We start from the raw sequence: 27,127 nt of genomic DNA, 5'->3' as shown, positions 1-27,127 counted from the left end.
AAGTTGGGTGGGGAAAGGGGGGAGATTTGGGGATGCCAAGGTTCAGGGATGCTTTAGGTTGTCCTTCGAAACAGCTGGAATTGGGATTTGGGCACAAGGGAGAGAGGTGGCATGGGCAAGAGGCATGACCCCAAGATACTTAATGGGTTTGGTTCTCATGGTTCCCAATCCTTTGTCCCAATCTCCTGGCTCTTTGCTGAACCCTCTCCACTTTCTGCAGACACCAGAGCAGGACCCAGCAGCTCTCTCATTGACACCCATTACTATAATGCAGCTCACGCCCTTCTCTTGAGCTGGTTGTTAACAATAATTCCTCTTTGGCTTTTTCAGCTGGTATTTCCCAGGATCTAAAACTCCTATGTCTAACTGCAACACACGTTCTTTGCGCTAAGATAGCTGCTTGTACTTTTGCATTGAAAAAAACGTGCAATTTTCCTTTGTGCCCAGCTCTTCAAACTATCCAAACAACTTTTATTGATGTTCTTCTATGCAATTTAATCTTTTCTGATCCTTTCCATCATTGGCAAAATTTATCAGCAACAGTATTATGTCTTTTGAAAGGTGTTGACAATGTGTTAAATAATGTGGAGCCAAGGACAAGATCCAAGTGTTGAGAACTGAGGAATGTCTCTAGAAATGTTCCTGCTTTGGTGCCAGCTCCTGGTTTGTCCTTAAACTGAGGAATCAGCTCAGAAAGCTGTTGGTGTCTTGGCAGTGGGAAGAGAGGAGAAAATGCAACTGCTCTGGTGAATCTTCATAACTAGCTGGGTGTGGGGCTATGGTTGGTGTCCAGAAAAACCTTTCAGATAAATGGTTTTTAGAAAAATGAATACCGGGACTCTACTGAGGGAGATTTTTTGACATTTCTGCCTTTTTTTTTTTTTTTTTCCACAGAGATTTGAGCCCTTCTTTCTTCCACACCCCCCAACACTCAACCTTTGGATATCATTGGCTCAAGCCTGGCTGATGGATGCTTGGAGTCCAGCAGGACTGGATGGATGGATGGATGGATGGATGGATGGATGGATGGATGGATGGATGGATGGATGGATGGACGGACGGACGGATGGAGCCAAGTCTTGCCATTGCTCCTGTGCCATGGCAGTGCTCATAGATGAAGCCTGCTGGGCAGCCTGTGTTATCACAGATGGTCACATAGGTGGTCACAAGGTGGGTGAAAAAGCCCACTTTGGTTCTGTAATTCAGACTATACCTAATATAATGACAGTATACAATAAGGGTCTGCTGAATGCTGCACCTGAAGTTCTGGGGGACAAGCATGTGGGCAGGGGTGGGGAGGATCGGGGGGTTAGAAAAGGACATGGAGGAATTTGGAGTAGTGAGGTGAGGTCTGTGGGCAAAACAGCAGAGGAGGGAGCCCAGCTGGGAGTCCCAGTGTTCAGGTGGGAGCTGTCTGTCCAGCTTGGCCAGGACCAGGTCATGCATACCCTCAATCTCCAGCTGCTTCATGCTGTCCAGCCACCCAGGTGATCCACATCTATTTGGCTGTGTGGCATAAAAACATGGCTTTGCTGCCTGATCCTGGCACAAGATATTGAGGAAGAGCCAGGCTGGTGGGGATGAAGCTCTGGGGGTGTTGCAGAGGAAGGCAGACACCAGCACAGGGATGCCTCCATGGAGCACAGATCCCGGAGCCCTCTGCTCCACCTGCGCTCCCTGCAAAGGGCAACCAGCTTCTATTTTCGCTGACTTCCCAGGGAAAGGAAGTTTCTGGCTTGACCAGGAGATGTCTCTATTAAGCCACATCGAGCCGAACACAGAGGCAAAGCAGGAGGGGAGGACTCTGCTGGGGAAGATCAGCCCTGCAACAACCTGCTGCGGTGGAGGAACCCTCCCTCCACTCTCCCCGCTGCCTCAATTAGCAGCACCTCATTACAGCCCTCCGGCAGCTATTTAAGTGCTGTTTCCTCTCGGAACAGCTCAGGTGGAGCTTGTAGACGTCTGCCTGGCTTTCAAGGCAGACTGCACCAGATCTGGTGTGAAGAGACTCCTCTCCCCCGTGAGCTCTGCCCATCGCTGCATCTCCTTCAGCAAGAAGACCCAGCTGAATTTCCTCTGGTCTGCAGGAAGGGCCAGTGAGTGGGCAAACAAATTGGTTAGGAAGGGACATGCTGTTGCTCCTGGCTCCCTGCCCTGCTTTCTGATTTGCCTGAATAGGTGGTAGTTGAGGGCATTTATTGGCACAAAAGCGGGTGGGAGTTTTAATCTGTTATGTATGAGTAAGTAATACATTTGTACATATATTTCTTGCGGGCATCCAGGCTCCAAAATGTGAGATTAGCAGAGAAGAATAATTTATCCAGCTATACAATAAAAGCAGAACTGAGTTTTCACTCCCAACCCCATTAACCAGTTTCTACACTTGTGATAATTTAGGAGCGAGAGGGACAAAACACTGCACGAGGAAGCTGTGGCTGCAATGTTTGCTGCAAGTTTCATCCCTGCCCATGGGACTTTATTTTTGGGACCTGCTGTGCTGCCCCCGGGTGGGGCTCACTCACGGGTTGAGACGCTGTCAGAGGTGGGAGGGCTTCTGGCTTGTTCCTTCAGGGCCACCACGGTGACAGTGTACTCCTCCCCCGGCTTCAGCCCCGTCTGGTTGAAGGTGGTGACAGTGCTGGGGAGCTGGGCAATCACACCACCCTCGTTATTCTGTCAGGGAATGAAACAAGCATTAACCCTCCCTCACCCGCTGGTGTTTTTGGGGGGACTGATTCACAAAGAGGAGGTGCCCCCCATGTTGCATCCTTCCACAGCCCACCCTGCATCCCCAAATCACATGGTCACCTTGGCACACCACAGCATGGAGGGAGAAAGCTGGGATGAGGTCACCCACCAAGCGTGGAGTGCTTGTGTTGTTGGGCTGCAAAATCCTCCCCATCCCTCCTCCCTCCCCAGCTTCTGTGTATTTGTGCCTGTGCTGCTCAGAAAGAGGAAAGATGATTAAACCAAAGCCTGAGCTAGGCTTGTTTTCCCTGCTCTTCAGGTGCCAGGAGCCTTTTGTTGTTGATGTATAGGTATGAAGCTGTGAGGTCTTTATTTTGCTGTCACCTGCTTTTTAGCCATCTTTAGTACACTCATTTATGCCTTGTGGTTTTGCCCTGAAAAACTGTGAGGCTTTAAACAACTGCACATGTCACCTTTCCTGCCAGTGCTTGGACAAAGGATCTTTTCTTGCTGCTGTCTTCACTAATAACATGCTAAACAAATCTTTGCACATAACTCTCAATTCATATTCATCCCTTTTCTCATTAAACAGGAAACCTTCCATTTTAGCCATCAGTTACCATTTTACCTTTCCTAATTTTCTTTGCTAAATCCATCTTCTCTTTGTCTTTTCCAGCAGATGGGCAATCCTGCCTTACCCAGCTTTTGTGGGGGTGAGAGCATCACAGAGACCGTGGAAGGAGAGTGGAAAGAGTTCTGCAGGAAGCTGGAAGCATCCTCACTGGGCTGCTGAGGACCAAATTAGCATTTCCTCACCCAGTTTTTGGGAAGACAGGTCAGTTTTTCTCACAGAGGTTGTGATGCTTCAGTTATAACTCTTGTTTTTAGCCCTTGGGAATGGGTTTTGGGTTTGTTTGAGGTGTGGGAATATTTCAGCACGTACCCAAGCTTGCAGGGCAGTAAAGGACACAGCACCCTCTGCCTAATTTTAGGGGAAAAGGCAATGATAATGATAGAGTCTCCAGAAAGGCCAGTTTTAGCAGCTGATGGGCAGGAACATGACTGTGACTTTATGTCTTAACTCATGGATTTGAGAACTTTAAATCCCAGTGAACTACATTCCTTCCCAACCCAAGACGCTGCATCCAGGAACAGTCCTCCTTTTGCATCTTATCTGCCTTTAAATCCAAAAATGTTTCCATGTATTCTTAAGTTTAAGGTTGAAAAAAGAAACAATGGTTTGCATTTATTTGCTTCAGAGGGATGCTGTTCAACTTAATTGCTGAGTAATAGTAAAATGTTTAAAAGAGCTATTTTTTCCTACCAAAAGCTTTTCTCTGATATTTTTCAGCTTTAATCCTGAATGATCACCTGATGGTGACTGCAAATTATCCCAGGGTCTATATCTGCATTACATGAGCTTCAACTTCTGACACAATTTGCATGTGGATGTAGCCAACATCACATCAATAATCTCCCAGCAACTCTTTGGAAATGAGAGGATTGAGTTATTTAAGGCAATTGGGCCCTTGCTTTGTGCTGTGCTATAATACTTCACGGTTAAGAGTATTTAAAACTTTGGGGCCAAATTCTGCAGTTCTCCACTGCCCAGAGCTGCCTTTGATTCCAGTGCAGGTTTTTGTACAAGTGAAAACATCATAATTGAGCTCTTAATCAGCATTTCTTTTACTGCTGGGGCTCGAATGCTCTTATAAAGAGGCTCCATGTACAATTGAAGCTGTACTTATAGCTAAATGGTGTAGAAATTATGAATATAGACTAAATACTTGATGTACAATTTTTGTTGCTGTGCACAGAAAATATGGGGTATTTAGGGCAACATTTTTATCCTTTCATCTTTTCTGGCAGGGTTTCTACCTGCTCGTCACTGTGATTAAAATTAAAATTCCATGGCAGGAATTAAGTGTGCATGTGACTCGGGAGGGGGCTGAAGGTTCTTGTCTGAGAGCCAGCAGCTGCTCACTCTGATCCAGGCTGCTTTGGGGAGCTTTGTATAGAGAGCAGGGTGAGGAGGAAGAGGAGGAAGAGTCATTGGAAAGGAAAAAGAGGGTGTGACAACAAGAGTGAGGCTGGAAGGTTTTTTCCCCCATCACTGGATTTGTTTTGGGGGACATTTCTTTGAGGACATGCATTGACACAAAAACTAATGGGGAAACGCAGGCTGGCAGTCTGGGGAATCTGATGTGCAGCACAGAAATGGCAAACACAGGCTGGGTGTTTTGGGGAAGGGGGTAATTGGAAGTTGATTGAGGATGCTCTCCCTGGATGCACCCTGCAGTGCCAGGGGTGTAGCAGCAGTACCTTGGGGATGAAGCTGATCTCCCAGCCGTCCAAGGGGAAGGAGAAGGGCTCCCACTGCACCTCTGCTGTTGTCTCTGTGATGGTCTTGAACTTCAGCCCCTGTGGTGTGGCGAGGTCTGCAAGGGAGCAGGGGTGGTGAGCAGAGAGGGGTGGGTGAGCACATGCTGTACCCACCCTGCTCCCCGTGGGTATTTTGTATCTGGGCAATAAAAACAAGGAAACTTGTGGTGTCTGTTAGCAAAATTCTTTTTCCCCTGCTCCACATGGGTGGGAAGGAAAAGAGGGAAATGCCTGGACCTATGGACACTGAGGCATCATCCCACTGCACTATCATGTGAACAGAGTGAATGCTGGGGCTGCAAAGGGGGGTGTGGATAGTTTCTGTTTTTTCCATGCCCTCTGTATCCTTAGTCTCCAAGAAACCCCTCTGGAGGCTGGTATTACAGCTTGATACTCCTGTTTTCCTCTGTGCATCACAGTCCTGGTCAGGACTGTGTTTCTCCTGATGCACAGCAGCATCTCCTCTTGCTGCACCATCACCCACATCATCATGGGGAGTCATCACAGGGAATCATCTGTTCAGGAGGAGGAGGAGAACCTGAGATTTACATGTTATAGTGTAGTATTTTCTCTGAGGAGAAGCATGTAATGTTTTGGGCCACATTCTGGGGGCTTCAATCAAACTCTGGAAATTTTTTCTTTTTTTTAGACATCCAGGTTTTCATCCAAACTGAGTCTTTCTGAAGAGGGTGGACACATTTCCTCCTTTCCTATATCCCTATACTGATACAATTTTTTTCCCCTTCTTTTTGAAGGCTCAAGTTTCTGCTGCTAGAAAGTTTTTATGTAAAAAGTGAGCCAGCTTGAGCATCCCCTCAGGACACATGGGCAGCAAGCAACAAGTGCAGTAGGATACTTACTGGTCATCACCCTGGAGGTAACGGGGCTGCTGAAGACGTCACTGATGACTGCATAGATGCTGACATTGTAGGCCACACCTGGCTCCAGATCTGTGATGGTGATGCTGCTCCAGTCCCCAGGCACCCTCTGCTGGAGCTGGGTGCCCCCTGGCACGGCAGGCTGGTAGGACACCACGTACTCAGTGGCTGCCCCGGGGCTGTCCCAGGCCAGCTCGATGGAGCTGTCGCTGATCCCCGTCACCCGCAGGTTCTCAGGGGGAGACACTGGGGAGGACAGAGGTATGGAGAGTGTCAGGGTGGGCCTGGCTTGTTCTTCCACTCCTGTGGGAGGCTGTGTAGGTCTGCTGGTGGGCACAGGCTGGGTGTTATATGGTACCTGTGGTTGTCTGAACAGCTATAACAAGGTAAAGGCTCAAGAGAACCTGTTGCACTGTTTAGCCCCCATGCTGGGATGTGTGGGAATTTTTAAAATTAAAGGGTTTCGAGGAAATTGTAAAAGATAGGTTTTACAGACAGTAGAATTGTGATTAGAGTTAAGTAGTAGCTATAGAATTGGTTGGTTGAAAAATTAGGTAAGAAGTAGAAAAGTAAGGATAAATAGAACAATGGTTTGTGTGTTGATGTTTGTTTAAAATAATTTTTTAAGTTGTAGAAAAGTATGTTTAGCAAGATACTAGGAAGTTTTAAGCTTAATAATGGAGTTTTGTGCATTGTGTTTTAAGGCTTACAAGTAGGTATTATATTCTAAATAACCAAGCACTGTTTTAACCAAAGGTACGTGTGCTTATAGTGGTTGGATGGAAGTACTGTCATTGAGCTTTTGCTTTGTGTGGTTGGTCAAAAAACTTTTAAAGTAAGTTGTAGCATTAAGTTCTTGGTCTGCTGCCTGGGATGTGAACTGATGGCATCTTCTCATTGTCATAACCATGTAATGAGGCTGATGCTGGAAAACAAACAGCTCAAGGCACATTCCTAGCAGTCTCATCCCGTTTGTGATTTTTACATAGCCCCCAGCCGGCAATAGGATGAACCTCACCAGCTTTTTGCTCATCTCCCAGACTTTTGTCCATATCCCTGGGGGACAGGGATAACGGGAAGGCGGGGGGGGGGGGGGGGGGGGGGCTCAATGTGTCCTAAGCGATGCTCTCTGCCAGGTAAGGATTTCTCCCAGATTCACGGCGCTCCTATGGGACTCTGGGCACCTCGAAACCCTTGCTTATGCACCACTTAGGCCTGGCTCAAGCCCCACACGCCCTGCTGTACCTTCGGAGCAGTCGTGGCCGCCGTAGCCCGTCTCGCAGACGCAGAGCCCGTCGCGGCAGAGCCCGCGGCCGCCGCAGCCGGCGGGGCAGCGCTGCCGGCCGCAGTCATGCCCGGCGAAGCCCTCGTGGCACTCGCAGGTGCCGTTCACGCAGCGGCCCCGGCCCGAGCAGTCGCGGGGGCAGCGCAGCTCCGAGCAGTCGTCCCCGGTGAATCCCTCCTCGCACACGCACTCGCCGTCCACGCAGAGCCCGCGGGAGCCGCAGCCGGCGGGGCAGCGCGGCTGGGAGCAGTCCTCGCCGCCGTAGTCGCTGTCGCAGATGCACTGTCCCTCCAGGCACACGCCGCGGCTGGAGCAGCCCCCCGGGCACAGCGGCTCCGAGCAGTTGCTGCCCGCCCAGCCCTCCATGCACACGCAGCTGCACGACTCCAGGCTGAAATTCCCGTGGCCGCTGCACTGCGGGATGTAATCCAGCTGCCCTGCAAGGATGCGGGAGCGAGGGTCAGAACGCGGCGGGTGGGAGGTGGGAAAGGTCGGGGTTGGTCTCAGGTCAGCCCTCTGAAGGGCTGGAGAAGGTGTGGGGCAAGGAGGGGATACTTCTCTCTCTGGCAAACTGGCGGCTTTAGGGCTAAAAGGGGAAGAATTGGTGGCGTTTGGGTGGATCTTTCCTTAGGGAGCGGTGCCCCCCATAAGTGTGGGTGCCACCAGCCTTGTGGTGGTGCAGGGGCTCCCTTTGGTTTCTCTCCAACTTAGCACTCAACAGGAACTTCCTTAGACCTCTTACTGGAAAAAAACCTTCCCTGGAGAAAGCCTCTGCACCAGCCATGACTCCTCTGGTCTCACATCTACCCACTTCTCCTTTTTATAGCTGAGAGATCCCCGGCTGCTTTCTCTCTCTCCTCTACGAAGTAGGTATGTACCCAAAGGCATCGTCCTCATCCCTATCCTGGAGAACCTGACTGGGACAGGACTGCTGGCTTTGGGCACACTGAGGTTGTGGAAAAGCAGGGACAGCACCAGGGCTCTGTGGCCAGCACCTCTAATGCCCCCTCTTTACCTGGCAGCCTTGCACAGGATGCTCTGGGGTGAGGAGGGATGATGGGGATGAAGGCACCAGTCACTGACACTGCTAATGCTCCCCTGTTTTGCCCTGAAACAGAGTCATTGCTCCAGCCAAAGGTTTATCCCAGGCAGGCTAACTTTTCCTTGCTGATTTGTACTGCTTTTCCTCATGTGAACCAAGAAAGGACAGAAACCCTTTCTGTAATTCTTCCAGACTTTTCCACCCCAAAGACCCCCCAGCCCCAGGACTCTGTCCCCAGCTAAATTTTCCATCCTAGCTGACCTTTCTGAGCAGCTCTTCCAGTGGGGGATGTAGCAGATGCACATATAAAAGCAGCTCAGTTACATGCTGTGCCAGACAGACACATTTGGGTTACTTTGCAGGACAATTCCCATGCAAACTGCAAATGCTGGGAATGCCAGGCAGGATCTCTTCAGATCTCAGCCTCTAGCTGAGTTATCAAAAGATAAGAGAAGATGCTTCTAAGTGTGCTGGAGAAAAGAGGCTTTCCTCAGGGAAATTGCCTTGGGTGGTGGGGTAGGGATCCTGATTCCTTTGCAGTGCAGTGAATTGAAAGCAACTCTGGTAAAAATAAATGAAATTATTCCAGTTTTAGCTCGGCACATCTGTGATGGGAGTGGGGACTCCACCAAGCAATGAATATTTAATGGGACTGTCTATGCATGTTGCAAGTAACCCAAATAGGCCCATCAGAGTTTCAAATTAATTCCTTTAAAACAGGTTTTCCCCATGGCATTTCCTGCGTGATTTTAACCCTCACTTTGCACAGACTGGTGTTTCCTGTTTTGTCTTAGTTATTAATGCAGCTGATGGATGTGGGCTGAAGCCATGGCTGGGAGCACATTGACTTCCACTGGCCAATGATAGATGCTAGCCCAAGCCACCCTGCTGTGTGTCCATCCTTGTTTCTCTCTCCCTGACCAGTTCCACTTTTGGTGGAACTCTTGACCTGAGGATTGATTGCACCCATTTCATTTTAATGTGTCCTGCACACAGAAAAATGTGTCCTTCCACTAGAAAAAATCACACTAATAGCTGCAAAACTTAAAAATAAAAAAATGCAGTGAGTACCTTGGGGGTAAAAGGGTTGGTTTTAATTTCTCTTCCTTTCTGTTGCTGTTCTTGGTGTGAAAAGCATTTTTCCCCTGGAAAGATGCCCAGTGTGGATCTCCTTGCTTAGTGTTTTCTTCCCTGCAAGGAGCCCTGGTGTGCTGCAGCCACGAGCAGGGCTGGGCTACATTTGGGATGGATGGCCTTTGGGACAGCCCCTCTTCCTCCAGACAAGGAGAACTATCAGTATGCTGGCTCCTGGACCATGGAAATGCAGCTGCCAGCCCAAACCTTCCTGACCCATCTCATTTCAGCTGAGTGCTGCTTTCCTGACCCTGGGGCACAGCTGAGGTGGAACGAGGGGCTGCCTTCAATGGAGTAACCCTAGTGGGACCTCTTGGAGGTCTCCACAAAAGCACATCTTTTTATTCAAATGGAGTATCATGCTGATGGTTTTGTGCCTTTTTTAAAAGGTTTTGTTTGCTTATTTCATTTTTTAAAATATATTTTAATACTTTTTTTTTAACTCAGCTTTTCAGACGTGTTCACTCCCCCTGCAGAGAAGATGAAGGGGCACATTGCCAGCTCCCATGGGGCTGCCTTCAGCCCAGGGACAGCTCAGGAGAGCAGCAGCCACATTGCTTCCCCCTGTCCCACAAGCAGTGGCAGATGTCTAAGAGTGCTGGGAGGAGTGCAGAGCTGGGAGATCCCCCTGCTCACCCCTTACGAGCTGTAATTTCATCCCCAAAGGGGTTCAGCTCTCTCTCCTTTATGGAATTTTCACAGAGTGTGGACAGGCACTCAAGTGATCAAAGCCCTCCCAGGGCTTTTCCTGCCTTAGAGGACTTTAGCTAAGTTTTTTCACTAAATCCACAGCGCCATAAGGGGTAAACACTGGTTTTCCTCTGCCACACTCTGAGTAGCACCATCAGGTTTTGCATTATTCCTCCTGCCTCTCTCTCAAGCCCTCAGCCCCCAGCAAGAGCTAACAGGATGGCGTTACTACCTGTGGCTGCATTTTCTTGGCAGCAATTGGAGGTGCATTGGTCCCGGAGGATGGAGACCTCCCTCTCCAGCATCTCAATCCTGCTCAGCAGCTCCTGCAGGGATGGGAGGGAGGTGGAGCACTTGCAGGCCTGCTTGGGCATGTTTATCCTGTGGGTGAAGGTGACCTGGCTCTCGCTGTCGGAGGTCTGCTCCGTGTACTCTGCCAGCCGGTCGTCTTCTGAACTCACCTCCTCGCCCGAAGACTTGAACATGGAGGAGCAGCAGCTGTCCAGGGGGATGTTGATGTTGTAGATGTGATGGAAGACCATGGGCTGCTCTTTGGTGGGTGGGCTGCAGTTGGTGAGGCCAGCTGCCTCATCCACCACTGTCCTCTGGGCCGGCTCTGTCGTCACCTCCAGGCGGCACTCAAACGGCTTGAGGACAGCGCCCAGCAGGAGCAAGTTGAAGCTGATGACCACACTCCTCAGGATCGGATTTTCACCATCAGTCCCCATTTTCCTGGGAGAGGGAAGAGCCTTCCAAGCTAGTCTTGGTCAGCCAAGAGTGGGGAGGGCCTGGGAACACAGAAGCAAAAGAGCATGGTTGGTGTTAGCCTTGAAACTTCAGCACAGAGAGGAAAATCCTTCTTGTTATCTAGACACATGTGGGGCCAACTTCACCCACATGCAGTCCTGCTGGCTTCGGTGTGTAGGGACATAGTTTGGGGTAATTGGGAGTGGGTTGCAGCTGTGAGCAGCAGGTGAGCAGCAGGTGAGCAGCACTGACAGCAATGAGCCATGGAGTGCCCAGGGGCACTGAGCAACCACCAAAGGGAGCAGAGGGCACACAGGTGCAATGTTTGAACATGAGGGTATAAAAGGTTGGGCTAAAGAACCAGAAGGGAGATGCTTGCAGCCTTCTGGGTTGAAGCTTTCTGAAATGGTATCATGTTACTCTGTGTATCGTGGCTATCCCAACTGTGACATTAGTGGAGCCTGAATTAACCCTGAATGGAACCCATGGCTAATGGGAACACCTTGTCATGGCCCTTGAGCAGTGACAAAGACACATTCTTCTTGTTGTTGTAGTTTTTATTTAGGAAACAATTAATCTGGTGCTATCAAAGCACCAAATACTCATCTCTGGGCCACTTAGCACATCTTACTTTACCACCCTCTGCCAATGCCATAACCTCAAGCAATTGCTACCTCTTGCTTCTAATGCTGCTCTGGAGCTCCTCTCCAGCTCCCTGTGGAGTATCCCTGCTTCCTCCATTACCCTGAATGAATGAAAATATGTTTGCTGGTTTCTCTCCAACAACACCTGGAACTCCTTTGGTAAGCTCTCTTATTTTTTTCCTTGTTTTAGGAAAGGAAGAAAAATGGAAGTAACTCTGCAATGGGATGGTGCTGACTGTGCTCACAGGCTCTGTAAGTTGCAATTTGGGGCTGCATTCTCAGACCCTGACTCCCTCGAGTCCTCCTCTGCCTTCTGGGCTCCTGGGTGGCCTTGGCTGACCCACAGGGAGATTCCTTGTCTCTGCACAATGGAAGGGACAGGGACTAATGAACACTGACTGCCTCTGATTGACTCATTGGTGCTCAAATCTCAGCACCCCCTCCTTGGCCTCTCCCTTGGTTTTTTTGTGTGTGCTCAGAGTGGAAGTAATTGTGGCCATGGGCCAGCTGCTCCGAGCCAGGCCTGTGCTGCGAAGGAAAACTCCTTGCAGGATTACAGGAGCAGCTTAGGCACAGGGAAATGAAATGCTTCCTCTCCCCCTCTGTGCATCCAGCTTGCCTCAAGAGAGACATCAGAACCTGTTTGTGAGCACAGCTGGATGGGGGAGAGGGGCTCTGTGTGGGTGCAGGAGTGAGGGAGGGGAGATAGATGGTGGATAAAGGAGGGTGAGCAGACACACACAGCACTAATCACAGTGAGCAGGGTGCTTGGGCAGTTAACAACTCCATAACCCACATACTGAACCCATTTATCTGCTGCTAGGAACTGCCAGCCTTATTGATCTGAATCTCTTTATCAGTACATTCATTACAGCTGCCCAGCTCTCCTTCTGAGTGGCAAGTCATGGCCTCATTCCCTCCTGCCCCTTGGGCAGGGCATGATGCTGTGGTGATGTTGGCATCCATAGGGAATGATGCCAGGGAGATTTCTTGTAATATCACTGGTTGGGCTCTTAGTTGTGAAGTGGTGAAAAGTCACCATGGTTCAGGCTCAAACCAAGCTGAATCCACAGGACAGGTGGATGCTCCTTGGTGTCCTCCAACCCACAGCAGGCCAGACATCCCTGTTAATCCTCAACTTCTTCCCAGAGGTATTACAGCAACCTGAGGAGGTCTTCATGGTGAGAGATATGGACGAGAATCTTGTTTGATGATCAGAAGGCTGGATTTATTGATATATAATATATAATACATTATAACTACACTAAAAAGAACAAGAAGAGAAGTTGCAGAGCTACTAAGCTAAGAATAGAATAGAATGGAATCTAAAAACAAGAGAGTTCTCTGTCCCTGTGTTCCAGAGAGCTTGCCCTGTGGTTGGCCCTTAATTGTACACATGGAACATGAACCAATCACAGGTGCATCCTATTGCATGTCACAGCAGCTGATAATCATTGTTTACATTCTCTTTCTGGGGCCTCTGCTTCCCAGAAGATGCACAAATCCCAAAGAAAGGATTTCTATGAAAAAATGTCTGCGACACAGAGGCTTGGGCTGGCAGCTCTGAAGCCCTGCCAAGTTTGTGGATGCATTCCTGTGCTCTGTCATTGCCATCCCCTCTCTGGTCCCGCTCTGTCTCCTGTTCCTGGTTTCACCAGTTTTTGCTTTTTCCTAAAGGAGCCATCACAGTGAGCTCAGCCAGGGTGGGCTGGGAGGGCTCTGGGGCTGCAGGAGCAGTCTGGAAGCTTGACTCATGTCTGCCTGGGGAGAGAAATATTCAATATTCTCCTCTGGGTTCCTCATTTTCCTATGCTCCTGATGCTTCCCAGTCCAGCTCACACTGCACTGGCAGAACCATTAAAAACCATTGGTGGGGGGAACAGAGCCAGGACTGGATGTTTTTCATCTCTCCTTCACAAGGAAAATAAACCAATTTCTGTGTCATTTAATGTGGAAAATTTGCATTAGACCAAATTCACCTAGGTTGCTTTTAGTCTTTTTTTTTAATGATGGATTTGTTGTCCCTAAGTTCAGACAAAACTCCCAGCTGGTGGCCTTCTGGATGGCTGTGATCCTTTCATCTCTAGAGGTGGCCATGGAAAAGCTCCCATGCAGGGCAGTGGAGGCAGCTTTGGGCCTGTCCCTTTGCTGGTGTCTGCTGTCAATGTCCGTCTCCTTCACTTTCTGCTGGACTGGCACAATGCCTCTCCATCCCAGAGCGGCCTCTGTGTGACCAGGATAGGAAAGCACAACCCTTTGGGGCTGCTTCTATATTTTACCAGAACTGGTTACCTTTAGTTTGTTTTGCCTTTTTTTTTTCCCCTAAAATCCCCCTGAAACATGAGTGTTTGAATTAAAGTTCAAATTAAAGAGTTATTACAGTTAATTATGAAGTTTGGCAGGCATTGAGATTTTGGCTCCAAAGCATTTCAACTTTGGGGAGCTGTGAAAGAATCAATCTGCTGCAATTTCTCTGTGGTGCTCAATAAAAAATACAGGCAATAGAAAACTGAGAAAAATATTTGAGGGTTTTGCCAAACATGAACCACAGCAAAGCTCTCTCTTTCCCTCCCCATCAGCCTCTCTCCATCCAGGATTTGTGCCTTATGGGCCAGCAAAGGAAGAAACATAAAAACCCTATTAAATCCACAGCACATCCACCCTAATTATATCTTTTCAGTTATTTTTACATTTTGCTGATGGGCTGTATCTGTGTGAGCAGCTTTATGAGGATGAATGCAGAAGGAAACCTGTGTGGGGGGATGCTTGGAGCAGCTGTGCTGAGAAAGTCATTAATGGTGGGGAAAGTCATTGGGGGGTGGGGGAACAGCATCCCCCAAAATGCAGCATCTGCAGCCCTTTTTTTATAACTTAGCAATGTGAATGTAGCAAATGCAAACTGGGCTCTTGCAGGGTGGTTGCAGAGACATCAGATCTGCACAATGAGTGTGATGCCAGCAGTTTTGTCCGTGGCATTTTGTGGGGACAGTTTAACATTTGGTGGTCCAACAGTATTTCTATTTTCGTGGCAGTTTTGATGAATTGCTTTGGTTAAAAAAAATAAAGTCAAATGTTGCCTAGGAAGATGGTTGAGAAAGGAAAATATTTGTTTCTTCAGCCATATATTGTGTATGAAAATGTTTTTAAAGTCACTAAAAATGTGAAAATGAAGTTAATGGGTTTTTTTTGAGTGAAAAATCTTTTAATCTACCCAAACCATATAGGGATGGATATGTGTGTATATATATTTATGTACATTTATTGCATTCCCTTTTTCTGAACAACAGGTAAACCCAAGCCCTGCTGTTTGGTGCAGATGATCAACTGGAAAATCAGATTTATTTGGACTTCAGGCCTGTGCTCATCCTCAGTGCTGACCAACAAGCCATCAAGAAATAGAGTTTGCTGCTTGTTTCCTTGGCATGGCAGAGGCAAGCAGGTATTTGCTGACAGCCAGCAGTCCCTGGACTGTGTGATCAGAGCTGGGATGTGTTCCCTGCTGCGGCACAACTGACAGGAGCCAGAGCTCTGTGATGGGTTTGCTCCCACTGCTGTTAATGGTGGGAGAGACCCCAGGGTATGGGGATGTGGGAATCCTCCGAGTGTGTTATTTGCACTTTTTGTCACTGTGATATTTTATGAAAATCCTTTCTCTAGGATTTTTCTCCTGAGAAGCTGAGAAGCCTCAGAAAAGAAATGAAAACAACAATTATCTGATGGGTGTGGGATGTGGTCTGGAGATGGTTTACCAAGAGGTGCATCTTGGATTGGTCTCATGTGGATTGTTTTTACTTGATGACCAATCACCGCCAGCTGTGTGAGACTCTCTGGTCAGTCATGTGTTTTTTATCATCATTCTTTTCTAGCCTTCTGATGTCTCCTTTCTCTTTCTTTAGTATAGTTTTAATATATCATTTTCTTTTAATATAATATATATCATAAAATAATAAATCAGCCTTCTGAAACATGGAGTCAAGATTCTCATCTCTTTCCTCATCCTGGGGACCACCAAACAGACTTTTGTGTTGAAAAGTGTCCTGCAGGTTTTCCAAAAGCCAAAACCTGCTGATGGATGGTTTTCAGGGCTGCCAAAGCCAAGTGCTTGGTGCAGATGGTGCCTGTTCCATGCTCTGGCAGGGTGCAGCCCATGCATCTTTCCTCTGGGGTTCACAGGGAAGGGAATTCAGCTCCATGGTGTCTCTGGTTGGCTTCCCAGCCTTAGACTTATCATTCCAAGGCAATCACACAGCTGGAATTGATGTGGATTGCATTGCAAACTCAGAATCCCAGCTCTGGAGTTTTTTGGGATCTCCAAAGTGAGGCTACAGGACTCTGGTTTAGGGCAACTCATCATTCCCATCCATCAGCATCATTATTGCCTTGGCATTGAAATCTCTCCTGGGTGCCATGGCAGGTGAGTGTCACCCTGTTTTTTTAAGTTCTTCTAAACCTTCTGATGTTTACATTCTTGTAATGAACTTTCTGACACACTTTATGTAAATAGCTTATTGTTTTACAATCTTTTATGGAGGAGGAGAAATTTGATCCAGTGTCATTGGGGAGGTGACACTGTCACCCTCCAATCCACTGTCACTTTTGGAAATCTATAAATGTTGGAGTCAGAATTAAACGTTCCTTCTTTTTTACATTGAAGAGTGAAGTGTCTGTGTTGTTTTATTTTGTATCCTAAAGCAACAGGTGAGGATGTGTACATGGCAAGGCACTGGCACCCAAGGAGGGGGTCAATCACCATCCTTGGAGGGATTTTAAAAATCTTGTATATAGGGCACCTGGAGACATAGTTTAGTGGTGGGCTTGGCAGTGCCAAATTCATGGTTGGACCCTCATCTTGGAGGTCTTTTCCAACCCAAATGATTCTAGGATTCTCAGATCCTGTGGTGTGGGCCTTGCTTTTGCTTTCTTTGTGATTCAGCAAGAAACTCTTGTGATTTCCCTGTCCCACTGGATTATTTCCACAACTTCTCCACTGCTAATGGAGAAATAGTGGAAATATTTCTCCTCAGCAGCTGAAACTACTGCAAATTTAGTGTCATTAGACTGGTCTGTCAGTAGGATGCTCCTGAGCAGATGTAGAGATGCAGCATGTCCTGCAGACCAATTTCCTCCTGCAGCCTTGTGAGGGAAAGCAGCCGTGGTGCCCAGTTATGACTGAAATACTGATGGGTAATTTGTCTGTTTATAATGGTTTTAATTGTGTTAATTCCAGGGGGAGAGTGAAGGTCCTTGCTGTGCGAAAGCAAATGAAGCCTTCTCCCTTATCAACTCCTTCTGCACCTCCTGCTTAACTGCAACCCTTATCACCCCTCTAAACACAGCCTGTTGCAGGATTTTGGGGGAATTAAAGGAGGTGGAAGGCTTAGAGAAGCAAACCATCCACTCTAACAGTGGTTGCTTGATTGACAGATCCTGTGGACTTATGGGACCAAAGCTGAGGACCAACAAGGAAGCCTGAACCACACCAGAAAACCACAACTGTTTCCATTTCCATCCCATGCTGTCACCATCAGCCCTCAGAGGGGAAATGACCAGTGACACATTTAAGGAGGAAATACTTTGATGCTGTTACCAGTTTTCCCTAACTATATGCAGATGAAGGAATCTATGGATCTCCCAAATGACTGCAAATTCTGCCAGTTTAAAAATTCACCTCTGTCGTTGACACCTACGTTATGCTTTGCTTTCATTACATATTCTTTTATTGAATTGCCATGGAATATATCAATAGCCTCTGTAAACTCCCACAGGAAAGCAAACACCAGCTTAGTGAAGAGATTTTGGGAGGAATCTCCTTTTATTTTCACATTTAGTCTGCATCCACCACGTCTGGCTTCACATCACCTCAACAGCTGCCTCCTGTGAAGTCTGGGAATCACTAGGTTAAGTCTTATTTTAGTGAGGGTGCCAGCTTTAATCTGAGCCTATCCCGGCATTTTAAAGAGCAAATTTTGGTGCTGTCTTCATTTATATATATAAATATAAAATATTTATATTTACAGGTATGTTATCAATTCCCCAGTCAAACCGTGTTTAAACACATGCCACAAAGAAATTCTTGCTCAGTGCAAAATTACCTTTTGTGGCTGGCTTGCCAAGGTGGGCACCTAATTTTACGCAGAAGACCAAGGTGTGTGCCCACTTTCACAGTGAGATCTGTTAGCAGTGAGCTTGCTCTGGCCACTGCCTGTCCCTCTTCACCAGCCCCAGTGCCCCGTGGGCGATGCTGAGATGCAGCACAGGCTGGGAACAATGCTGTGGCACAGGATGGCTCATAGGTAAAGGCTTCCCTCTCTTCTCCAGCACGAATATGAAGACCTAGAAGCACCCACAGTGCCCAGTGTCCTGCAGGAAGGTGACCCATTCCCCTCTGGATCCAGGTGAACCAGCCTGGTCCAGTGGTGCCTGAAATCCCAGCTCCTGATGGGAGTTGCTGCCTGCCAACACTGAGCTCTTCCATGTTGGGAAGGATGAAAGTTTGACAAGAAAGTCTCACAGATATGCGTGCTTGGCAGAAAGATTTTTGAATGTAGAGTCTGAATAAGGAATAGAAATGAAAGCAAGTTTTGATATAGAAGAAAAGAATTGCTGAGCCAGTCTTACTGGATAACCAAGGGAGCAAAGGGTGTGTTAGTTAGAAGGGGTTTTTATGACTTAGAGCAAAGGATAAACCCACTCCAAACAAGAAGATGTTTTTACCAAGCAGAAAGAGAGCACAGGCAAAGAAGTCAGCAAAGTTGCAAGTAGAAAAAAGGTCTCAGAACTTTCCACTGCAAGAAAACTGAAAACCAACTTCTAGCTTAAAGTGTAATGTACTGACTTTTAGTGATTGGAGAACAGTAACATGAATATGGTAATTATGGTAGTTATGATAGGCTATAGATAAAAGTTAAGATATAGATTGATTCTACTGTATTAAGATGCTCAGCAAAGAAAAGTATATAATGCATTGTAACCAAAAGAAAAGTATATAATGCATTGTAACCTAAACTAAGGGTCTCCAGGCCTGCCTGCAGCTGGAGCTGACAGCTGTAGGCACAGCTCTGTCACCCACAACCCTGGAATGCTGTAACACTTGGATGGAATAAACTGCATTTTGGAGAGCAGCCTGGAGTCCCACATCCCTCATTCAGGCTCTTACACTTCCACTCCAACTTATGAGGCTGGGCATGTGCTTTGAGTTGTGACAGGTGAGTGTTTGGGTACCCTGGCACTAAGCCTGGCCCCTTGAGCACTAGGATTTGATGTCTGTTGGGGTGGCCTCAGCTGCCCTGCTGCCAGGACAGCCCTGTCCTTTGGGATTCCTGCCTGGGCAAAGTCCTCACACCCTGCACTTCACACCATGCATTTATTCACAGGGAGCTGTGAAATGAACCTCCCTGAAATGAACCTCCCAGGCCTGCATGTTGCAGAAGGGTTTATTTCATCCTTCCATAGTGTCTCTGGGAGTTTAAGGAGTTTCACCAGGGAGAGCTGGGGACAGGGCTGGGATAGCTCCTGCTGCTGTTCTCACCAGCACCTCCATTTGCACATAGAGGTGCTTCTGGGTCATCACTCCTGCCCTGTGCCTGGGGAGAGTTTAACTTTGTGAAGCATGATTTTGGATGGGGACAGACCTTTCAAGATGCTAGCCTTCAGTGCTAAAGCTCTGCACTGTGTTCCCAAGCCCTGTGATGGCCATGGTCCCTGCCCCAGCAGCTCCTGCAGTTCCACTGGAGATGCTGAGAAGCTGTAAATGAGAAATTAGCTGCAATTATGAAACATCACAGGGCATAAATACCCTCTAAATCCTCTTTAATTACATGGTAGCACTTAATTACATGGCAACAAGAATGTAAGCACAAAAATAAATATAATTTCGGTTTTATCTTTAGCAGAGGCACTGGTAATTAATTTTGGAGGGTGATGTAGGACCTGCGTGGTGTGGACTCCACTAACACAGTACTGCAAAGGTGCTGCTGCCAGGACAGACAAACCTCACTTCTTCTCCTTCTCCCATTCCCCACTCAGTGTCATCCCTCTGTCTGTCTGTCTGTCTGCATGGTGATGCACAGGCAGAGACTTGCAGATGTCAGGATAAGGCAGAACCTGTCAGTGAAGTGTCCATTCATCCTCCTTGTCTCAGGTTGAAAGGTGAAGCAGGGTGTGTGTTCTATCCCCATCTGTCAGAGGTGGGGCAGTTATCTTCTGTTCATTGGGCAGTTTTCTCTATCTCTTTCACAGCCAATCCTCCCTCCAGGAGATCTCTTCTGTCCATGGGCCATTAATTATTAATTATCTTCTGTCCATGGGCCAGCGAGTGTCCCTGCATGGCTGATCCAATTCCACCATCCCATGGGGAGATGCTCCGCCCAGGGGAGGAGCCAAGAATTCCTGCCTGGATACAATCTGAGCTTTGGGACACCACAGCAGCCTTTGCCCCCTGCATTGCCAGAGGAGCAGCTTTCTGCTGCCCTGCATGGCCAGAGGGAGCCCAGGCCCATCTGCAGCAGCCCTGGAGCTGCAGAGGAAAACTCCCCCCTTGTGCAGGATCCCTGCTGCAGCAGAGCCACAGCTGGAACTGCAGGAGGGCTGAGCCCCCATGGGATGGGGCTGGGACACCACCCTGACACACAGGGGGCAGGGCGTGGTCTGACTCTGGCAGTGTTGGTTTGTACTATTCATTTGTATTTTAATTTTCCTAGTACAGAACTGTCATTCCTATTCCCCCATCTTTGCCTAAGAGCCCTTTAATTTCAAAATTATAATCATTTGAAGGGAGGGGGTTTACATTTTCCATTTCAGGGGAAGTTCCTGCCTTCCTTAGCAGACACCTGTCTTTTCAAACCGAGGCACTCCTGCATGGAGAGAACCAGGCAGGAGAGCCTCCATGGTGACACTGCTGAGTGAGGGATGGAAAGAAGACTCCAGTCTTCAGGTGGATCAGGAGGCAAAAGGGTTTCATGAAAGTAGCTGGGTCTTTTTACAATGTGACTCCCTAAGGTGATACTTGATTTGCCTCAAAGTAGAAACATCTCACACCATTGGTGAACTGTGAATAGCACCCTTTAGAGAAGCAGATCTATAAACAATGGTTACAGAAATAGAGATAATAATTGTTTGAATTCTTTTGTCTAAGTTTCCTACAGATTCTACACAGCTTCCCAGGATTTTCCTGGGAGAACCATGTCTCTCTCTGTTCAGAAGATATGTAATTACCACATCACGGTTCATTCATCCCACCTCAGTTATGCTGGGAACTCCCACTCTATGACCAGCCATGGGGATTTGGATTTTGGGCTTTTTTCCCACTTTGCTCCCAGCATTCTGCTCAGGTGCAGTGAGTGCTTGTGCTCATCTGGCTGCTGCTTGGCTGTCAACTTGCATTAGAGTCTGCAAATCACCCCAGAGCTCCTCAGGGCTGAGCTGAAGAGGATGCAAACCTGGCTTGGGATGATTCTTTGCCAAAATGCTGCCACCCATTACCCCCAGCACAGACTGAGCACATGCCTTGATGAAGATAAAGGGGAGTGCAATGAAGCACAAAGTCACCTTGGAGAGCTTGGATGCACCTTAACCTCTGTCACCCCATACAAAAAACCACTTAATTTAAATGGAGAACAGTGCTGTGGACCAGCAGAGGAAAATCCCTGCTAGTTCCCTGGTTTTTTAAACCATAATTAGTGCATTGCAGCATGCTCCCCTGGGAGCTCTGAGCAGGAGCACACAGGAACTCAGTTTGCTTTCAGTAAAAGCAAACCCACCTGCTGAAGTCAAATAAGCACAGGTTTTTTACTTGCTCTTTGGTTTGCCACATTAGTTACACCCTCACCCAAAGTCAGGGGGATGGAAAAGGAATGCTCATGTGGTGCATTTTTGATTAATTTCGCCTTCACATGTAATTTTACACCACAGAGATGAAGCAGAGCTGATGTGATCACAGTTGAATATGCTGTGACTTTCTCCCAACCTGCTTTATAAGTACCACACTGGAAAAAATTCAGATTTTCCTTTCTTTTTAATATATTACTCACACTAAACAACACATTACAGTCGATTTACATGCACATGCAACCTGGCAGGCAGCAGCAGGGGTTGTGCTGTTTGAACCTTCCAATAATTGATATTTTCTACTTGCCTTCCCATTGTAATTTCCCTGGAATGTAGAGAGCAGCAGCAGATACTTGTGGAACACATTTGAGGCTGGAGCAAAGATGCCACGGTGGAGCTGGCTGGAGGGTGATTTTCCTTGGGCAAGGCTTGTTCCAGGTCCTTTGGGGACCTGCAGCATCTCCTCAGGAGGGGAACAACATTTGGTCAGTGACCACAAGGAGCCTGCAAAGATTTTCTATCACATCCCATTGAAAAGATAGACAGAACATGAGCAAGCTGGAGCAGAGACATGAATCATCTTCCTGCTGCAGAGGCTTCATTTGATAAATAATGTATATGGAGTTTACAGCGATAACTGCTTTCTTCCCACCCAGGCAGCTGGGCTGGGTTTGGATCTATTCCTCCTCCCAGGCAGGGTGACAGACTCTGTTGTGTCAGACAGGTTAATCTGGGGCTTTTCTCACCACTGGCCAGCCACATGTGCGTATGGAGAGGAGCTGGCATTCCCAGATGTGGCAGGAGGAAAGAAATTTGCTGGGGGTGCACAGTGGAGAGATCTCCTGAGGTTAATGGATGAATGGCTGAGAGGAGACGTTTCGCCCTGTGTCAGAACCCAGGACATCCCTCTGGCTGCCCTGGATGGCTTGAGCCCCTACCAGGGGGCTCAGAGACCTTGGCACAGAGCCCAAGACCCTGTGCCTTTGATTTAGCCCTTGGAAAAAACAATTACCAACCTTATATGAAGAATTACAAGCCACGAAAGTTTAAGTAGAATAACAGTTAGTTTGTCACAGGGTGAAAAGTAGAATTTTGACGTTTTTAGAATGGGGGCTCGGGGTCCCAAATGGAGGAATTTGGGCGTGTCCTGTCCTTTCTCCTCCTTCTTCTTCTGGGTGATGGTGGCATTTTTAGATTTGTTTAGAGTAGAAATTCACTGTCTAACATAGGTGATAGGTATTGGGAAGTTACTGTAAATAGTGTATATGTAGTTTTTAGTATAAAAGATAACAGTGCCCCAAGGATGGGCAGTGTGCCTCAACCCAACCTGCCAGACAGGCCTCAGTGGGTCAGAGAAAGAATTTTCTAGATAAGAAACAATAAACAACCTTGAGAACCAGAACAGAAGAATCCTGACTCCTTCTTCGACTGCCAGGCTGGGAAAAGAGACTCTGACACATCTTGGGGTCAGCTTGACCACAGAGACCCCCAAGAGCCCTGGGCCTGCACAAGGGCACCAGCACCAGGATGCTGCACCCTGCACCCTGCTCCAGCCCCGTGCTGCAGAGCTGGCTTCCCCTCCCAGCACCAAGGCCCTCATCCCACCACTGAAATAATTGTTTTGTCTTCAGACATGCTTTCCAAAGAGTACCTGGCCACCTCTCACCTCAGGAAAGATGGGGCCTTGGAGGTGACAGCTACATCACCTCTGGTTGCCCCTGAGGAGCACTGGAGCAAGGGTTATCCTTTGTGATCCCACGCTGCTGGTACAACAGCATCAAGTGAGGTGTTCCCATCACCTTCCCTGCCCAGTTTTCCTCCCCTTAGAGCATTTCCCCATCACAATGGGCCAATCCAAACTACAGTCCTTGTCCTCCCTCATGTGACATCTCAAGGCATGGAAATGGGAAAATGGGGGCTGAAAGTTGGACTCTTTAGGGAGCAGAAAAAGGAGGAATTTCCTCTTGCCTCTCTTGTTTTTGGGCTTCTGATGAATAGCAAGAGGGGATGGAGGAGGAGAGAGGAGGACTGTGAGCACTCCTGAGCCTCAGATGTCCTGGTGACTCCAGGATTTCCTGACCTGCAAGAGCCTGTCTGGCCTGAGGGAGCAAGAGGCGCTCACTGGTGTAGCACAGAGCTGGTCTGGGCTTTTAGGATGTACAATAAGTCATGCTGTGGGTGTGCAGCTCAAATCCCACATTTCCTTAGGTTTTGTCCTCTTGCCAGCTGGGATAGCCTCCATGGACATGTCTGGATCTGAGGAGCTGGCTGGGCACCTGCATGGAGCCACTAGAAGAATATAAAAAGGCTTTCATCAAGGCACACCACAGAAAATGCTCTTTAGTCATTTTTATAGCAGGCCTTGAAGGCTTGGACTGGAGTGATTTGGTTAAAAATAGATTTGTTTCTGTTGGAATTTGGTGGAAAAACCTGGGCTACCATATTAATGAAGGTAAGTGAGAAAACCCATCTCTCTTCCCATTTTACATCCCTGTGGAAGAACTGGAAATAGCTTCAGCACTTTTACTGCAGAGATAAAAAAGATCCTTGTGAGGGGGAAATAGCTGCAGTCAGTGTGGGCTTGCACCAGCTGAAGACTGGAGTTAGGTTAGGGTTTTATTGCCCTATAATAGGCAAGTGGCTCATCATGGAGTGGAAATAAATGCAAAACATAATTTCATGGAGCCAGTGCACAGTGTGAGAGGGTTGAAGCCAACCCACTGCTTTGCCATGTATTTTATGTGAGACCTTGGTTCTGCTCACTCTATTTCTCCGACTAGCATTGTATTAGTTCACAAGGAAATACCTAAAATCAATTTTAAGGCTCTTTTAATGCTGGAGAACTCTGTGGAGATCTAGGACTCAGGATGAAGGAGAGCTCTCATGTCCTGTGACAGACAGTGATGTAAGTCCCTTCATGAATGGGTCACAATTCATCTTTGGATTGACTCCTTGGTCCCCAGTGTCCCTGAATTCGGGCTCAGCACTTCGCATTTCCAATACTTTCATAATTTCTAATCCAAAATTAACCAGGGCCAGTTGAAACTTTCTTTGCTGTCCTCCTTCACTTCTGATCAAAGCAATAGATAACTGATGACAAATGACACACTGTGGCCATTTGAGTAGGGCTTGCTGAACTGAGACATGAAATCTCTTGGACAGCAATTGCAGCAGAGGAAACAGCCAGAAATATTTATTTATCAGTGTTGGAGCACAGCAGTTTAAAACTGAGGAATTACTGGCTGCATCCTATTCCTACAGAAAGTGAGGAGCAAATTCTCCTTGATGCCTGCTGGGAGTGGGACAGCCCTGTCAAATTAGGCAAACTCAACCTGCTAATTGAGGGGATTTGGATTGCTGCTCACACACCAGAAACGGAGCAAACAGGAGAGGGTTCAGGAAATGAGCCCATGGGAACCCCATGAGGTTCAACAAGGTGAAGAGCAAAGCCTTGAGTCTGGGCTGGGACAACCCCTGCTATAACACAAGCTGAGGAAAGAAGGGAAGTTCTTGGAAGGAATGGCAGATGAAGGCAGAGTGTGCTCACAGCCCAGAAAGTGCCTCTCATCCTTGGTGGGCAGCATGAGCAGCAGGTCAAGGAGGTGATGCCCACCCTCCGCTTGACCCCACCCCTGGAATGCTGGCCCAGGTCTCCTCAGAACAGGAAAAAAAAAAAAACATGTTGGAGCAGGTCCAGAGAGGCCATGAAGAAGCTCAGAGGGCTGGAGCTCCTCTGCTATGCAGACAGGCTGGGAGAGATGGGGATGTTTCAGGAAAAAATTAGCCTCTAGGGAGACCTTAGAGCACCTTCCAGTGCCTAAAGGGACTTGAAGAGAGCTGGAGAGGGACTTTGGACAAGAGCCTGGAGTGACAGGACACAGGGAATGGTTTCAGAACTGCCAAGAGCATTTTCCTATGGAATTCTGAAATAACAGCCCACAGAGCAGCACCATGGTGGGGGAAGTTTCCTTGGTGCTGCTGTCAGACTCAAATGGTTCATGCCTTAAACATTTGCTATGAAGGAGTTTTGCCCATTGCAGCAAGAGCTGCGTAAAGAAACCACATCCACAGAATCCAGCCCTCCTTGGAGATGCCTGCCTGGAGCCTTGGGCTGTGGGTTAAACTGTCTGGGTAATACAAAAGGAACTCTCTGGTTCCACCATCCCAGCTCTGGGGAGAGGCAGACAAGGCTGGGGGGAAGGAATGCATCCACAGCAAAGCCAGACACAGCAGGAAATCATGCCTGGCTGGGTTTGCCTGGGGGGAGCACAGCCCACAGAGGCCAGGTTTGCACAGACCCCCCCAAAATGAAGAGGAGGAGGTTTTGGGTGGGGGTGGAACCAGAGGCACTGAGCACCCATCCTCCCTTACACAGCCCTGCTGGGAGCCCCCAGCCCCACAAAGGGCCATCCCCACAGCCAGGGCACATTCCTGTGGGGAGCAGCTGAGGGGGCAGCTGTCATTTGTCATTTTTTCTGACAGAAGAAATGTCATAACCCATCAAAGAGCCCCCAAAGTGCCCCCCAGAGACCCTGCAGCCCAGAATTCACAGGGCGCAAAGTGATGGCACAGACCCAGAGTCTGCTGCTGAGCCAGAGTCAGACTGCATCCTCTGCCAGGAGAGGCATCTGGGCATCCCCACCTGGCCTGAGGTGGGAATAGACATTAACCCTTTGCATTCTGGGCACCCTCACCACCAGAAAACCAGCTGGAGAGGCTCATCTGGACACCAGTGGGATCCATGGAGGGGTGACATTTTCTTTATTCTGTCTCTGCTACTCTCTCTCTGTCCCCTCACCTCTTTCCTATTTTTTTTCTTCCCCTCTCTCTCTCATACTTGCTATCAAGTCAAATCCATACTATTGACTTTGGCATATGGTCCCATTTGCACCTTAATTCAGGCAGAGGCATTTCTAAGAACTTTATAAATTGGGCCATAACAGCTGCCAATCTGATTTTCCATTCTAGACAGATATTTTAGACCTCAAAGTCCTCTTATTTCGCTGGAACCCTCTGTGTAGCACTTCTATTTCTCAAAGTCCAAAATACTCCACTAAAATGTAATGAGAAAGGAAAACAGAGCCCTCAGAGATGTGCTTGGTAGGGATGGTGACAGGGATGACTCCACTGCCCAAATTGTGGAAAACAAATTAATTTTACAGTCTGCTCTGAAATTTGGGGGGGTTCTCTTCCTATCCTGGCCGGCATTGCCATGTCTAATGTGGTACTTAGCTGCTCTCTAGGAGATACAACTGAGCTGTGATGTCTCTGATTCCTTGTCTTCTTTTATAAGTGGAGCACACAGAAAAAAATGCTCTTTCAATGCAAGCCTTGGCTGGAAGATCAATAGCAGTTTGATATGTTGGTGTTTTGTTTTGTTTTGTTTTATTTTTATATATTTTAATATATTATATATATTATAGATATATTTATATATTTTATGTATTTATATATATTATTATATATTTTATATATTTTTATATGTATATATGTGTATATATGTATATATAGGTATATATAATATATATTATATAATATATAGTATATATATTTTAATATAGTTTATATCTTTTTATATTTATATTTATAATTTTTTTTTCTAATATTCAGTTTTGTAGGGCTTGGGGAGTGGGTGGAGAAAACTTTATGTTCATGCAGCAAATGGATATGGCAAGTTTTGCTGCTGGGTTCTGGGATTCATCACAAATTTCCTGTGGCCAGGGGCAAGCAGCAAGCCAGGACTCCCTGTGCTCATCTCAGAGCCTTTCTGCCCAAAGAGATGGACACCCTAGAGCTGGAGCAGGGCTGTGTT

General features: G+C 47.6%; 1 protein-coding gene across 2 annotated transcripts in view; it reads right to left on the bottom strand.

Annotated features, from left to right (window-relative positions):
• Positions 1–27,127, bottom strand: part of TNR (tenascin R) — an 81,177-nt gene that overhangs the window by 23,397 nt on the left and 30,653 nt on the right. Inside the window, exons 1-6 of one of the 2 annotated variants that reach the window (XM_058029973.1) lie at positions 19,122–19,196; positions 10,332–10,887; positions 7,194–7,670; positions 5,931–6,194; positions 5,011–5,126; positions 2,523–2,673 (exon numbers count right to left, since the gene is read on the bottom strand). In XM_058029973.1, the coding sequence (XP_057885956.1) occupies positions 2,523–2,673; positions 5,011–5,126; positions 5,931–6,194; positions 7,194–7,670; positions 10,332–10,827 (1,504 nt within the window). In that variant the 5' untranslated portion in view covers positions 10,828–10,887; positions 19,122–19,196. Of the gene's footprint in view, positions 1–2,522; positions 2,674–5,010; positions 5,127–5,930; positions 6,195–7,193; positions 7,671–10,331; positions 10,888–19,121; positions 19,197–27,127 lie in introns of those variants that run through there. The other variant, XM_058029972.1, reaches the window with a different exon arrangement.

This window comes from Melospiza georgiana, chromosome 9 (assembly GCF_028018845.1).
Source record: "Melospiza georgiana isolate bMelGeo1 chromosome 9, bMelGeo1.pri, whole genome shotgun sequence".
Classification (NCBI taxonomy): Eukaryota; Metazoa; Chordata; class Aves; order Passeriformes; family Passerellidae; genus Melospiza; species Melospiza georgiana.
This window is presented reverse-complemented; position numbering and strand designations above follow the sequence as displayed.